At 39.3% G+C, this 16,564-nt stretch overlaps 1 protein-coding gene across 2 annotated transcripts in view; it reads right to left on the reverse strand.

The window, feature by feature from the left end:
* nicn1 (nicolin 1) overlaps positions 1 to 16,564 on the reverse strand; it is a 124,931-nt gene that overhangs the window by 32,092 nt on the left and 76,275 nt on the right. For both annotated transcript variants that reach the window (XM_062544838.1, XM_062544840.1), the window contains one exon: positions 5,257 to 5,361. In XM_062544838.1, coding sequence (XP_062400822.1) covers positions 5,257 to 5,361 — 105 coding nt within the window. The remainder of the gene's footprint in view (positions 1 to 5,256; positions 5,362 to 16,564) is intronic.

The raw sequence follows: 16,564 nt of genomic DNA on the forward strand, positions 1-16,564 counted from the left end.
ACTTTACTTTCGTGACCCCAGAAACTTGCCAGACTACTTTCTTCAGCATCAAAAACCGGCTGGATCTCGGCTCACAGGACGCTGTTGCGGGGTAAGTCAGTGCTGATGCACAACGTTGCTGACAGGGAACCCATATAACTTCGTGTCTTAAAACCCGAACTATCCCTTTAAAGTAATAGAAGTAGTTGTCATGGAGGCAGTGTTGGCACAAGCTATCTTCATGTGGGGAGAGACGGATAAATGATTTATTTTTCATGCTCTTCCACTTCACTGCACGTGCCTCAGCCATGGTGCGACTCTTGTGACCACAAATGACATGTCTTGTGAACTTGGATAGTTCCTGCAACACTTCCTCCTCAAGGTCAAGGCTAAAGCATTTAAAGGGATAGTTCGGGTTTAAGACACGAAGTTATATGGGTTCCCCGTCAGCAACGTTGTGCATCAGCACTGACTTACCCCGCAACAGCGTCCTGTGAGCCGAGATCCAGCCGGTTTTTGATGCTGAAGAAAGTAGTCCGGCAAGTTTCTGGGGTCACGAAAGTAAAGTGTTTTTCTTCTCAAAACCATATGCGTTCAAAAGAGTGATATATTTGCACCACAAAAACGTTGTCCAGGAAAAATTCAAACCTCGTTATCACTTACTTATTTTTCGCGATTCCTATCACTGCGCGCTACTGACAGCTGGACAACGTTTTTGTGGTGCAAATATATCACTCTGTTGAACGCATATGGTTTTGAGAAGAAAAACACTTTACTTTCGTGACCCAGAAACTTGCTGAAGAAAATAGTCCGGCATCAAAAACGATCAAAAACCGGCTGGATCTCGGCTCACAGGACGCTGTCGGGGGGTTAGTCAGTGCTGATGCACAACGTTGCTGACAGGGAACCCATATAACTTCGTGTCTTAAAACCCGAACTATCCCTTTAACACATTGTTTTGTAGCGTTAGTAACATGGGGCATCTACAAAAATTATATGCGGCTACCTGACTGACATTGCACAAACTGTTGATGGAGAGATTGTTTACTCTGGTGGCCCCCACTGTACTAACTTGTCAACCCAGCAACCAATGCAGAACTTCTGCTTTTACCAGTCTGAGGCAGACACTATCATCTTCTCCAGTTACACAATGCTGCGAGAATCAGGCTATCGTGGACCTGTTGTCATTGATTCTGCTGGTAATGATGCCTATGTCGAACCAGTGTTAATCTCAAAGCAACTTTCTCGTATACTCTACATCAAGAGAAAGTAGAATATGGTAGCCTGCAGTGATCTGATAGCTGACAAGATGGCAGACTGCATTGTGCAGCTGCACTGTATGACCAGATGTAATCCTAACTGGATTCTGTGGCAAGGATAATAATTCAGTGTATAACCAGATGGCAAAGAACCCTGTGCAATAGCTCTCACAGTGTGGAGATAGCCTTGACTTTGAGGAAGAGGTGATACAGGAGGTGTTACAAGTTCACGAGACTGATCATCTATGGTGACCACAAAAGTAGCACCATGGCTGAGGCACATGCAGTGAAATGGAAGAGCATGAACAAAATAATAATCTCACTCCAGATGAAACCAGAACCTCCAGAAACACTATATTGCCAAAAGTATTGGGTCACTTGCCTTGACTCGCATAGGAATTTAAGCGACATCCCATTCTTAATCTATAGGGTTTAATATGATGTTGGTCCACTCTTTTCAACTATCTAACTTATATGTAATAACAGCTTCAATTCTTCTGGGAAAGCTTTCACACAAGGTTTAAGAGTGTGTGAATTTTTGACCATTCTTCCAGAAGCGTATTTGTGAGGTCACACACTGATGTTGAACGAGGAGACTGGCTCTCAGTCTCTGCTCTAATTCATCCCAAAGGTGTTCTATTAGGTTGAGGTTAGGAGGTCAAGTTCATCCACACGAAACTCTATCATCCATGTCTTTATGGACCTTGCTTTGTGCACTGGTGCACAGTCATGTTGGAACAGGAAGAGGTTATCCCCAAATGGTTTCCACAAAGTTGGGAGCATGGGATTGTCCAACATTTGCTGACGCATTCAAAGCTCCTTTCATTGGAACTAAGGGGCCAAGCCCCACTCGGGGATGGCCCTTTCCTGCTCCAACATGACTGTGCACCAGAGTACAAAGCAAGACAGAGTTTGGTGTGGATGTACTTGACTGGCCTACACAAGTCCTGACAACAACCCAATAGAACACCATAGGGATTAATTAGAGCGGAGGCTGACTCCCAAATGCACTTCTGGAAGAATGGTAAAAAATTCCCATAAACAAACTCCTACACCTTGTGGAAAGCCTTCCTAAAAGAATTGAAGCTGCTATAGCGGTCATAGTTGGTGGACCAACATTAAATTAAACCCTATGGATTAAGAATGGGATGTTATTTAAGTTAATATGCAAGTCAAGGCATGTTACCCAATACTGATCAAACAGGGTGATTATTAACATACATTTTCTTATTAGCTCAGGGGAGGCTATTCCTATACTAACTCCTATCCAGTGAAGACACATCCCATCTCTCTTACATATAGTGTAGTAGTAGGCACGTGATGTAGTCTACTTTAATGACCAGGGCTGCCAAGTTTCAGAAAATGGGAAGCGTGAGAGTGAAACATTGTTTGACTGTCACACTCAAGCGTGTGACATTTGGCAGCTCCGATTAGAGTCGATTTTTCAAGTGTGAACTTATCAAGAAAGAGGCAAATAAATGTTACACAGCTCTGCAACAAGTAGTACAATGATAGACTTAGCAGCCTTAACGTTAACTTGGAGAATCAAGGAGAAACAGCGAATCAACAGTGAACAAAAACTAGCAAGGAGAATGTATTCAATCTAATTGTCGGAGTCGGCGCTGTTGTGTTTGAAAGACCCGCCTTACGTTGCTTCTGATTTGTTTATATTGCGTGATGCCTTCTGTGGTTGATGAGATTTAGGCACAAAGGACTGATGGATTGGTTATTGCTGTCAGTCAATCAGAGCTCGAACTACACAAGGCAATGACCAAAGTTATTATCATCATGAAAAAAATATAGCACTGAATGGGGAAATATTTTGCGTGAGAAATGTCAAGTATGGTGTGTGGTGTGAGACTTGGCAGCCCTGTTAATGACCTTTTGAACTCTTTTATAAAAGTCCATGTCTGACCACACAAGTGCTGGTTCATTTTCCTGGTGGTCCCCTGCCATCAGTTTGTTAAGATTACAGAACTGAGTTCTTCCTGAAAAAGCTCACGTTTCATTTTGTTTATTGTTTCAGAGTAAGAAGGGCTGTGCTATTATATTAATTCAAATGATAAAAATTTCAGGGAAGGTCAGAAATGACCCACAGAAGAAACTATTAAATGTTGGGAGTGATCCGTATCACCGTTGGGATTCTGGAGGCGTTTATGTTTTTCGCTTAGTGGTGTAATGGCATGGTATGGCCACGTGGTGGCGATCTGAATAGTTTAGGTTAGGAAGAGCGATACAGGCGGAGGTCTGCGCTCTCTAAGTGCTTTTCTAGTTAGGTTATGTGAAGGAAACTTAATCAGTCAACGGGTATGCAAATAAACATAACATAATAACATAATGGTGATTACACCCATTATTGGTTGATTATCATGAGACTCATGCTACTAATGCTCATATTTAGTAATTCAATTATTTATAAAATGTGTGTATATCAGTGATGCGCGGGTACGTGTCTGAACGACCCGCCCCGCCCCGCCGTCTACAACTAACCCGACCGCAACTCGGACCGCAAAAAATAATTATTGAAATACAGGACCCGACCCGCTTCCCGACCCGCTTATTGTAAAAAGTAGTCTAACTTAGTCGTAGCGTCATTGAGCTACGCAAAATTGGTATCTCATATGCATGTAAAACAATAATATATATTGCCTAATTATATATAGCCTATAATTGCTCAGAATTTGGGAAACATGCATTTAGTCTACCTTTTTTTTGTTCCGTGTCAGCATTCATCCAAAAATGTGGCTATTTGACTCAACATTGAACATAATTAGCCTAGGATTTTCCTATACAAATTCTGTTTCAGCCGTTCCTCACATGAATGCCTTGAAGCTCTCCCAAGCATGAAATGCAGGCATAGAATATTATTAAGAAACTCTTTATTAACGTCTTCATCAATGGACCAAAAGTCCATTGCTCCGCTATTATAAATTTCAGCGAGATGAAACCTTTATTGCACGACGTGGGGAAGAGCAGACGTGGGGCTTTCCAACGAGCCACTAGGCCTATATAAGTTGCGCAAGGACGCACATTGTATGCTCATACCAATTGTAGGCTATATGCCTTGATGACATTAAATTAAGAAGTATTTCCTGATTTGGGAAACTTTTAGTTTATTTTTCTTTCCATAATACCATTCGATCTTGCTGCAAATTATCAGACTTGAGAAGCACGCATTGCATCGGCAACTTCGCTGCTCAGTAGACGATTCTGCCACTTTCTGCTGGCCAGTTCGAGAAAAAAGCTGCAGATCATAGACAGAGAAAGCATGCTCCGAGAACAGAACACAACTGCATGTCAAGTGTAGCCGAGGGTCTGTCTACGCAGAAACAACAAGTGCATTTCTACATGTTCGTGACAAAATGTGGGGGATAGAATCGCGTTTCAGTGGGAATGCTGCAACCTATGTCTTTCTCTTCTAAAGACAATTATGTACGATATAAATGACAAAAAAATAAGGGCATATTTTTTTTACCGACCCGACCAAACATGACCCGCATATCATTAAAAATATTTTTTCTTGACCCATAACCGCGGGTGACCGCGGGTGACCGCGGTCGCCCGCTCGATTTGGATCAGCCCGCGCATCACTGGTGTATATATAATGATTATACCTAATATATACCATATATCCATTTGAAATGTTTAAAAAGTTATTTGCATTATTGTCGTATGGTAATTGCACAGTAATTGTCTAGAAATTACACAATAATTATTTGTAATATGTGGTTTCAAAATATTATTACCATTAAATTCTTGGTATTTGCAATATAGTTTCTCTATTTGTCTACATATTACCTGTAGTAATTATCCAAAAATGGTAATGCTAGTAGCTGTTTCCTGTTTGCTAGTGGCTATTTGCTAGTATTTCAGGTGTAATTTCTCTCAGGTGTGTTTCCTGACATAATTATCCACAAATATACAATAATTTACCATGTACTTATGAAATAAACTAAGGGACTGTAAAGGGAAAGGTTACTACATATTGCATATGGGTTTTAGATCTTGTAAGACTTACATCAAAACGGCCAACAGATGCAGTTGTTTGATTGGACTGCATGACTTCAGTCAAAGCCCACATCTGTTGAATGCTAGATGACACTGTCTCAGGGTCCGGAAGTCCCTTCAACAACACCACAAGAAGATTACAGTTAATTTCTCATTAGAAATTGTAGATATGGTTCTACTGCTGCTGCTACTACTACTACTACTACTACAACTACTACTAATGTATAATAATAATGATAATGATAATAATAATAATAATAATGATTATCATCATCACAACCATATATTAATAATAATAATAATAATAATAATAATATTGCTATTGTTATTATTAATAATATAGCTGCACAGCAGCAACAAACAGGCACCGAACAATTAATAATCATCCATTGACAACATCCATAATCAACTAATCCACTGCAACCCCCTGCACCTGCAACCCATTCACTCCCTTCACTAACTGTGTTCACTGAAGCTGTATCCTCCATAATCCCGTGTGAAGCCCTCACCCCATCCTCTTGACCTGATCCCCACATTCCTGCCTCCCCTCACTATAGAGATTGAGAACGTGACGTAAAACGCAACGCATTTTGGGAATAGGTGGCCCAAAATTAAGTTGTTTTACTGACGTGCGGGAACAACGAAGTGCAGTTGTCGAAATGCCGTTTACCTGCTGTGTTATAAAATTCAATAGAGTAACATGAAGCTTATCTTTTATAGTTTTCCAGCGTGGAAAAATAATAGTATACGTCATGTTTCAGAGGTGACAAAAAGGCTTGGATAGCAGCATTAAGGAAGCGCGAGATTATAACTGTTTTTCACACATTTATTTCACGCTTAGTTTTCATTATTATCATGCCAGATCATAGACCCAGGCCCACTAGTTTGCATGGGCTGGCATCAGGCGAGCCAAACCTACCCATAATTCTTTGTGTTTTGATGACTTTGGTCACATGTCTTAGCGATCTCTATTCCCACTCCTCACCAACACCTCACCAACTTTTCTCTGGCCTCTGGTGTTGGGTATTTCTCAAAGTCAAGGATTGGTCCTTCCAAGCCACTTTTTCAAGGACGTTACGTCATCAAATCTCGTCAAGCACTGTTCCAAAGTCAAGGATGCTTTCAAATTCTAGCAAGTACTGAGTCCTTCGTTCTGAGAATTTCGGAGAATTTTGGAGGATGCATCGATGGATCCTCGGAGTGAAGAAATAACCCACAATCCTTTGCGTATGAACAGTTAGAAATTTTCTGATGGTGCGGTTTAAAAAAAAAAAGAGGGAGAGGGAGATGGAAAGTAGAAGCAAAGAAGCAGTGCGTGTTAATGTAGGCTAAATACTAGGGCCGGGACTTTAGCGCGTTAATTACGATTAATTAATTACACAAACATTAATGCGTTAAAAAAATTGACGCATTTTAATCGTATGCCTATTTATTTTTGCACCGCGGAACGTTTCTCACTGGATGAGTTTCAGACGGACCGATTATACTGGAGCACCAAGTAGTTCGGTTCAGACCATAGACTGTAAGGTTCAGACAAAACAAACCACAGTGGCACAGTGAACATGAACAAAGAAGCTGATGTGACCGCGTTGGTTGGCCCCGTGGATGGGAAATGTTGTTACAAAAAACGAACGGATGGAAGCGCAGATAAGAGCATGGTTGTGTGCAACCTATGCAACAAGGACGTATCACCACAGGTATCACCTCAGTGCAAAACATAAAGCAGCTAGCTGCTAGCGTGGACAAAGTATTGTGATACTCCAGTCCAGACACTTGAGGGAAACCTCTGAGCTTTATTTATTATTAAATAGCAACCGAGTTGCTGTTACAGCCACAACTCACGCTAATAACAGTAATCCACCGCACCTAATTCCATGTCCAACTTTCATAGACCTAAAAGAAACTTCACACTCAGAACCGCATACAAGCACACACGCACACACGTAAACACGTAAACTCCGCCCCCCAGTTCCCCTTAAAGGGACACAACAATTTCATGAACTCAACTCAAGGTAACAGGTGACACAATTAACAGGATATCACAGTATTATAGTTTACAGAAGGTCTACCTATCTATAGGCTACATGAATTTCTGAAAATGTACTATTTGTAAATATGGTATTGCTACACTTTATGGCAAAAATTGCACTGGTCTGTTGGACTTATTAATAAACAATATTTTTGTTGCTTAAGCTTAGGCCTATGTATTCAGTCATTATCCAATAGTAGGCTATACTAAAAATCCATGTGAAAAAAAAATACTGAGAACTCACTGTTCTCAGGTCATATATTTATATACAACTAAAATGCGATTAATTTCGATTAATTAATTACAAAGCCTCTAATTAATTAGATTAATTTTTTTAATCGAGTCCCAGCCCTACTAAATACGATTTCTCAAGTGTTTTGTTAATGCCATCGTATATTTGCTCAGGCATTTATATCAAGTTATCTCAGAACTTCGGCCAATGCAAACTTTGTAGAAGTTTAACATTACCGTTGCTGTTGCCAATTGCCTACCGGTATAACTTTCCATTGACACTAACATAATTATAAACTACGATTGTGATATGTGAAGACCAAGTCGAATGTGGAAATACTGTAGGCTACTCCAAAAAGTTTATTTAGAGGAAAGTGCAGTTGTCGGAACTCCTGTAAAAGCAGCACAATTTCCACGGTTCTAATTAAGCGCGCAGCCGGAACCGTACACAATTGACGTGCACTTCCACACTCGCTAGGCTGTTCCATTGCATGTGATCTTGACGGCTGGAGGGGGTACTGGGAAGGTGTGTAGCCTCGTCTCTCTAGCACTCGACTCGAAAGAAAGCATTCTATCAAGGACGAGCTCTTGACTTTGAGAAACACCCAAAGTGTTATAGAAAGTATTACTGTGTGTTTCATTTCACTATTGTTCATGGTAAACATTTAATTAATTTAGGCTATGGGTGGTATAGGTGAATTATTACCACACAGTTACTATTTAGAACTACGTAATCCTTAATTGAGATTTCATTGAAAGTGATAGGTTGAACTTTTAAAAAGGGGTTTAAAAACTATTTTTGTACTTTCATTTTATTATGTCATACTGAACTGAATTCTAAGAGTTAAAAACAAAGGATACAATAAATGTTTTGTGATGGTTGCATTATGCATAGTATTTCATTTAGGATAAGCTATATCAAAGCAGGTAGAACTGTAGTCACTTGACATTTCTGAGGATTTACATATTTCCACCAGGGCAGTGGTAAAGACATTCTTCAGTGGAGGCACCACACTAGTTAATCACGCTATCAACATCTTCTTACCTTTTCTTCTGTTATTACTATTCTTTAACTTTATGGTAGACAGCGAGTCCAGGGGGGTATTCCATCATTCTCGCTAATAAAGGCGGCGCTTAAGAGAAATAACCTGGCTTGAACTAGCGCCAACTTTTACTTGGGGCTGAAGCCGTTCCATTAACTTGTGTTAGCTGCATCTTGGCCTCGTTTATTCAAACGAGGCTTAAATCAGCTTCATGCCTGCTCGTGCACGAGGTAGAAAAGTAGACCGAAACAATAGATTGACGAAAAGAGGATATAATGTCATAAAATTAAGGCAAACTAGACGATTTCAGTTCGATTTACAAGCGCCATCTACAGGATTTTCATCGGAAGTAATCAAATTGAACACCGAGTGAAAAAAATATATAGTTGCCTACATAAAAGGATAATAACGAAATCGTAGGCTACTGTAAATCGCCTAATTATGATGGTTTGAATTTGGATTATTTTCTTCACTCTGAACAAAACGAGTGAATAAGTAGGCTATTTAAACTCAAAATAACTTTGGCATAGGCTATTCAACAATAAAGACAACCGTTTGTAAATTAAAAGGGTTCACTCTGAAATATTTTTTCGGTGGTCATAAAATAAATTAGCCTATTGTCCTGGGAGTATTGTGAGAAAACCTAGCCTATTGTCTCCCATAGTTCTGCCAAAGTGTTTGTGAAATATAATTATCTGAAATGCAATATTGGCTTTCAGTATGTCATTTCATATTTTATTTGTGTAATACAGTTGGTTTGATATCCGAACTATAGGCCTAATACTATATGAAGCGGTTTTGATTATTATAACCTTTACAGAATTAGGCTATAGGCTGGCTTGCCTTGCATCGTATAGCCGACAGCCTGCCTATACTGTCACTGAACAAGCTACTGTATGTGACCCTTTATCAATAGTGATGCCTTTCATTAAAGAGTAGCCTATAACTAAACATGGCAATATTAATGTATTAACATAGCCTATGTAAATTCATCGCATGGGAACCGAACCCGAGAACACGCAAAACATACCTAGGTTGATGTCCTGTCACGCTGCGCATGACACCACGAAAGACGTACTTTATGCAGAGCCGCAAGATTCCTTGGACCACAGACAGATCAAGTTCAAACAATGTAAATTGCATAATTTTCAGAAATTCTTTGAAACTAGCGAATAGGTATCAGGGTTTCCCCCAGAAAATTTGTTAGTTAAGGTGGTGTCTGTCCAGGGGAAGGGGGCGTCGCCGTAGCGTCCCCACCGCATCGCCGCCACTGCCCTACGATGGGGGGGGGGGGGGGGGGGGGTCGAGACCGTTGGTTGAACTGCAGCCGAGACCGAGTGACAACGACCGAGTCTTTTAGGAAGCAAGTCTGAGTCGAGACCGAGTCTTAAAGGAGTCAAGGCCACATCAAGACCAACCAAATAAAGGGTTTTTCATAATTTACATCACCAAGGATCATATAACAGTTCAATTCCCAAAGGGTAGAGAGGGGATTGTTGGCTACAGGAGCAGTCTAGCACACACTTATCTAAATAACTACTTTTCTGATTTACTTAAAGACAAGGAGGTCAGCTGAAGTAAAAAATTAGTAGGCTGTCAGCATGTTGAAAATGTTGAATTTTGACACTAATGACAGCAATATACCTGGATTTCACATTCATTGTATCAGATTTAATTGAATCAGCAACCAATTAAACATCATTAACACAATTTAGACAATATTATACCTTAAAAGTGTAAGTTTATAACTCCAATGCAGGGCCTTTTGTATCTTTCAAAACCTTTGCACTGCTCAGCATAGCACCATAGGATATATTTTAAAGCCAGTCAATATTATAATATTCTATTAAAACCAAGAATATTTGTAATGGTGGATATTTTAGAATATATCATGAAATAAAGATGAAACTGTATGAACATGTAACATTGCGACTGTATGGTAAAGTATGGTAAAGTTAGTGAATTGTGATTTAGTAGCCTAAAGCTGCAATTCTTTGATTGGAGCTGTATGTGCCTGTTGCTCATATAGCCTAAGAGAGCCGGAACGTTTTTAATGCTTTTAAAAACATAATTAGCGAGATCGTACCACCGAACGCTAATATTTTGTCACTAGCAACCAAATCTGTCATCTGTCAAATACAGTTGCATGTTCAGCTCTGATCAAAAACATTCAGGAATTATTTCTACAAAACGGAAACGTGCGTCCCGCCCGGTCGGGATGAATGAAACTGGCATGGGAGACAAGAGGCTATGTTTAAAGTTTAAACTAGCCTGTGTAAACCTCAGACAATTTCAGACAATTTCAGTATTGTACAACACGTGAATGAATAGCCGTCACAAGTTGTTGTTAGCTGTAGGCTAGATGGCACAAGTGTTTGTCACAACAAATTACAAGATGCAGTGGGCTATGCATTCATAGTAGACGAGTGATTAAAAAAAAAAGATAAGCGCTCAAAAGTGTTATGCCGCTCATCCCACACATTTGGTAGATTCAACGGAGAACCATTCCTGTGAGAGTCGTCAAATCTAGCAAGGTTTAGGCTATTTGTGTTCGCAGTCACTCTGAGATATGCGTGGCAGTGGCACCTGACCTGATATCAAATACTCATGCTGAATGAGCGCGTCGCCTGTGCGCATAGGCCAACTCGATTTGAAAAAGTTTCTTTTCTTTATGCGTTCTACAGAGAAGGGAGACTAGCGGCTAGCTGTTTGGAATGACATGGAGAAAACATGACAGAGTAATACGGCGAATATCACTATACATAATATAGTTATTTATTTATTTATTTCTTGAAGACGCTAGTTAAGGCGGCAGCCCTGTGTTGTTAAGGCGGCCGCCTTAGCAGGAAAGCGCTGCGGGAAACCCTGGGTATCCTTAATCAATGCTTGCAACACTGTCGGAAAAATGTTTCTCCTTCGATTTTCTAAGTTGTAAGCTACAGGTGACGAAAGCACAGGTTGACGGAACCAACGGTTTGGGACTCGTTTTCCGACTGGTGTTTTTTTTTGCAACACAGATCAATTTAGCTCGGCAGTTAGCCTGCCACCGACCAGGTTAGTTCAGAAGCATATGTTACCCCAGCAACTCAGCTGAGATTCCTGTTAGCGGGAGTAATGGAACCGAACTCTCTCTAAAATTAGCGAGGCTTATCGAAGTTAGCCACGATTTACGGTTAGCTCGCTTGATGGAATACCCCCCAGCAAGTTGAGAACCTAGGATCCTGTTTTATGTTTATGAATGTGACTCCAGTATATGTTGAGACATAAGGGTGGAACAATAGGTTACATTTATATAATGCAAATGATTAAGTTAACAATATCATTGAATATGTTGTACAAACAAGAAGAGCGAAATGGTAAACGTTTAAGAAATCATCATCCACATCATAGTTTGATGCTGTGTGGGGTTATGGACGACAGTTTTGCATGGAATTGCCCATACAGTATATACATATATATATATATTAAGATTTGACACATTGCAGTTTTTTAATGCAGGGATTATTTATAAATCAAAGAATTGTGGGTAGATGTAGGTGAACTGTGCAACATGCAGTTTGTGGACAAGAGGCAGACGTAACACACAGATATTTGGGTTTGAGGGGGTGTTTGGCATTTCCCAGAATTCGGGTCAATTTATGTCCACTGGGTGTAATTATATGAAAAACAAACTAAATCTAATAAATTTGAGCACCACTAATTAGTATAAACAAAATCAAGCATAGACTTTTTTTTATGGTTGCTCATACTAATGATTTTAACACATTTTATTGATGTTTTATGGTACAAAAACTATGTTTTGGTGTTGTCCCACACTAGAGTTTTTAGATGTCACGTCATATCTCAAACATTACTTATCACAAATTAATAAAAAAAAGTATGCATATGAATTAAATGTTACCTGAACTAATAGACTACATCCACAGATTAAGCATATATATGCATTTTATACTCTATTTTGCTCTATTTATACCTGTCCCATGGTTTTGCCGTCATTACCATCACACTCTACATAGAGGCACTTTCCTACTGTTTTTTCATCAAAAATGTATTTGGTAGCCATGGTAACATAATATCATAGTGGAGCACATGGATTTCAAGCTGCAAGACAGATGCCCTAATGTCCAGAAAAGTGACTAAATCCACTCTTTATTCTTCGTGTTGGGCATGTACACTTATTATGCGTCATTACCATACGTGTTGTATTTCTGTATTTTAAATATTTTTTAAATTCTTTTTTGTCACTTTAATAGTTAAATTGTGTACATTACACATAGAAAGCTATCTACACTTGCTTAGTCATCATCTTTGCTTTGGAAAGCTAGTTTTTTGAAAAAAATGTCATTACCAGCACAGTCATTACCAGCACATTTCCATCAGTGATTTGTCATCACCGCCACAAAATGTCATTACCAGAACTGCAGTGTCATTACCATCACAATACAGATTTTTGGCAATAAATGATGTATAAATTACAAAAATATCAAACTATTATGTATTTTTGACAATGTTGGACAGTCTAGATGATCACTGTATTAGTTTACTATCAGTGATTTGTCATTATCACATCAAACTGTCATTACCAGAGCTGCAGTGTCATCACCATCACATACATATTTTTGCCAATAAATTAGGTATAAATTACAAAACTATCCAACAATTATATATTTTGACAATGTTTGACAGTCTAAATGATCACTGTATTAAAAAAGTTTTCATTTATGGCATTTCCTTAAAATAAGCTTATATTCAAAACTAGGGTAGATTGATGAATCAGAAATGTAGATACTAAAATGACTATAATTCATCTTGCAAGTAAAAAACAACAATACCATTGAGCTAAAGATGAAATAGATTTCATTAGAAACCAGAAAATGTTTTAAAAGCATTGATTTATCATTTAAGCTTCATTTTTTATATCTTTTTGATGATGTGATAGTAATGACACATTTACTTGACATAGTTAAGAAAATGGCAAAAAATTATAAATTCCCTTATTGTATGGTCTCAACCAAGCTCATAACATCACTCCTGACTAAAGGACCATTAATTTGATGTATACCAATTAGTCAAATTTGGAATTGTGATTTTCAAAATTTCAGCAACCCAATTTGACCCCTAATCTGGGAAATACCATATATATATATATATATATATATATATATATATATATATATATATATATATATACATATATATATATATATATCTATATATATATATATATATATATATATATATATATATATTAAGATTTGACACATTGCAGTTTTTTAATGCAGGGATTATTTATAAATCAAAGAATTGTGGGTAGATGTAGGTGAACTGTGCAACATGCAGTTTGTGGACAAGAGGCAGACGTAACACACAGATATTTGGGTTTGAGGGGGTGTTGTGTGTGTGTGTGTGTTTGTGTGAAAGTCTTCGTTGCTGTTGCCGTTGTGGGTCAACTCAGCAACATGCAGTTTGTGGACGAGAGGCAGATGTAACGGACTGATGCTTCTGTTTGAAAGAGGTGTGTGTATGTGTGTGTGTCTGTGTGTGTGTTTGTGTGTGTGTGCCTTGTTGCCGGTGTACAGTATTTCTGAATATGAATGCTGTCTGGACAGGAAATGGCATAGCTTTTATCACATGCAACCAATCCAAAATCGATTTCATATTCAAAAACGTTAACCAGTAACAGCCTGGTTGCTTTGACATATCAACACCAAATTTGATCCTATTACACCATTTGAACAGGTGAGTCGTCCTGTTTATTCTACCATCAATTTGAGGCTATAACACATTGCAACTTACTCAACAGTGAGTAAACAGCAGATGTTCCCGCAATACTCCCAACATTACTCGTATTTGTTCTAGAAACATGCCTAGTTCCTTAGGCTCCTTCCTTCTTTCAGTGGTTACGTGTTTAATGCTGGCTACACGTGAACAACTCATACATAATTCAACACAAAGTCTACAGACCTTAGAGGTGTACATTTCATTTCCATACATAAAAGCGTTCGCCCATGGCAGCCAATCAAATTCGATGGCGAAGCCTCCAAACAGGAAGTGAGGTCAAATCTCAGAAACGCTTTGAGGTGTCAAGACCATATTTGGTGGGATGATTTTGGACACCATCCAAAGTAACCTCAGTAAATTCGGTGCAATTTGGCCACTAGGGGGCGTCGCAATTAGCAAAAATGCATTTTGTCTCATACGGTATCTCTTTACGTCTTTGGGATGACATCCACATTTTTACATTGGAGGTGCTCTGGGACATACCACTGATGAACCTAGGCAACCCTTCACGTCAGTGTAAGAATTCGGCAATCGAGGGCAACGGCGCCAAACTTGAAGCAGCTTTGCGTCTTGGCCAAACTTTCGCGCTTTGACCTGAGGGCGAGCGGTTGCGTCTCCTGCCGGGGCGCTGTCGCAGCGCGTCGGAGCAAGCACACTTCGAACTTTCCCATCGGGAAAATGAATTCTAGCTTAAAATGGTCCCATACCATCCAAATAAAGTTAGTAATCCTGTTTCTATCGTTTTCTTAAAGGGATAATCCGGAGTGAAATGCACTTTAGATCAATTTTTCGGTGCATTTGCATTTCAGTGCATTTCACTCCGGATTATCCCTTTAACATCTTCAAGCCCCATGTTGCACTTACAGTGGGTACGGGTTGAGAATGCACCTTTTGCCGCGAAAATCCCGAAGAGATCCCGTAGGCTGTCAAGCCGATTTTTTTTTAGGCTCGGCAATGTACCCAAACAACCACTATGAAGGTATATTTGGTGCAAAAGTCACGAGCACATTTAACTGCAGATTTTGAATTCGCACACTAAAGTCACAAATGTGTAACCGTAAATTTGAAGTTGTACATATTTTTTTCATACCTTGTTGTACCAATCACCTTCTTGTTTTCAAGTAGCAGGATGGGGAATTCACGCTTAACAGTCGCAACTTATGGTCGCAGGTCAGTCATAGGGATGTTAACCGGTGACTGTTTGACCGATGGTTGACCGTATCCACGTTAACCGACCAAAGTTGTCGCTAGTCGGTCAAAAAAAAAAAAAAAAAAAAAAAAAAAAAAAAAAAAGAGGCATCTTTAAATTAGGCTAAACACAGTGGACTAAACGCTACTACAGCTAGCCATCTCATTCCAAGAAGATCTTTTTTGCGTGAAGTTAACAAATTATCCCTCACACTCAATGTTTCATAACTCGCCTGCTTGTAGGCTAGGCTACGTAATAAACCAATAAAAACATTTGGCACGAGGTCACAGCGGTGGCCGGTGCGTCTTTTGCAATCTGGAAGTGCGCTGTTTTATCCATTGGGTTTTATCGTGTTGCAGTCTAGGCAACTTTCCGCATAAGATGGCCTTAGATTTGGAAAGACATTACGTCTACATTTCAGGAAGGGTCATCAATGGTAACAGATAAGGTAATGATCATCTTTCGTTATTATTGTTAGCACTTCCTCAAACTAAGCCGCGTCTCTTCGGAGCTGTCATTTTCATAAGTGAGCCGCGGCCATTTCAGCTTCAAATGAGCTTCTAACGCTAGACAAACGCCTTTATTTGCAACGCGATCACCTTGCACCTTGCTTGTTTCAACCGGCTAATGAGCCTTGGTGGTCGGTCAAGAAAATTTGTAGTTTTCGCCATCCCTAGTCAGTCATCATTATGTTAAGCCCACCCACAAACTCTATAAAAATGTGATTGGCCCAATAGAATTTAATTTTAAATGTTCAGAGTTAGTGGCGTGCTCAGTCCTCTTTGTTCTTTTGATGCTGCTTGTTGGTGGGTGCTCTTTGGTCCAAGGTAAATAGTTTGTGTAGAAAAGGAGAATTTCTCCACAACCAAGGCACTCCAAATGGTTTAAAATGTCTTTATTAAACTGACATGTCCAACATGGACCTAAAAATGCCAATTTTAATTTAATTTAATTTAATTAATTTTTTCCAGCTTGCAAGCCAACGGAAAGTTGCTCGACTACCATGACCAACATTTGCTGCTGCTAGGGTGCATCTAGATTTCTA

Source organism: Sardina pilchardus, chromosome 9 (genome assembly GCF_963854185.1).
Source record: "Sardina pilchardus chromosome 9, fSarPil1.1, whole genome shotgun sequence".
NCBI lineage: Eukaryota > Metazoa > Chordata > Actinopteri > Clupeiformes > Clupeidae > Sardina > Sardina pilchardus.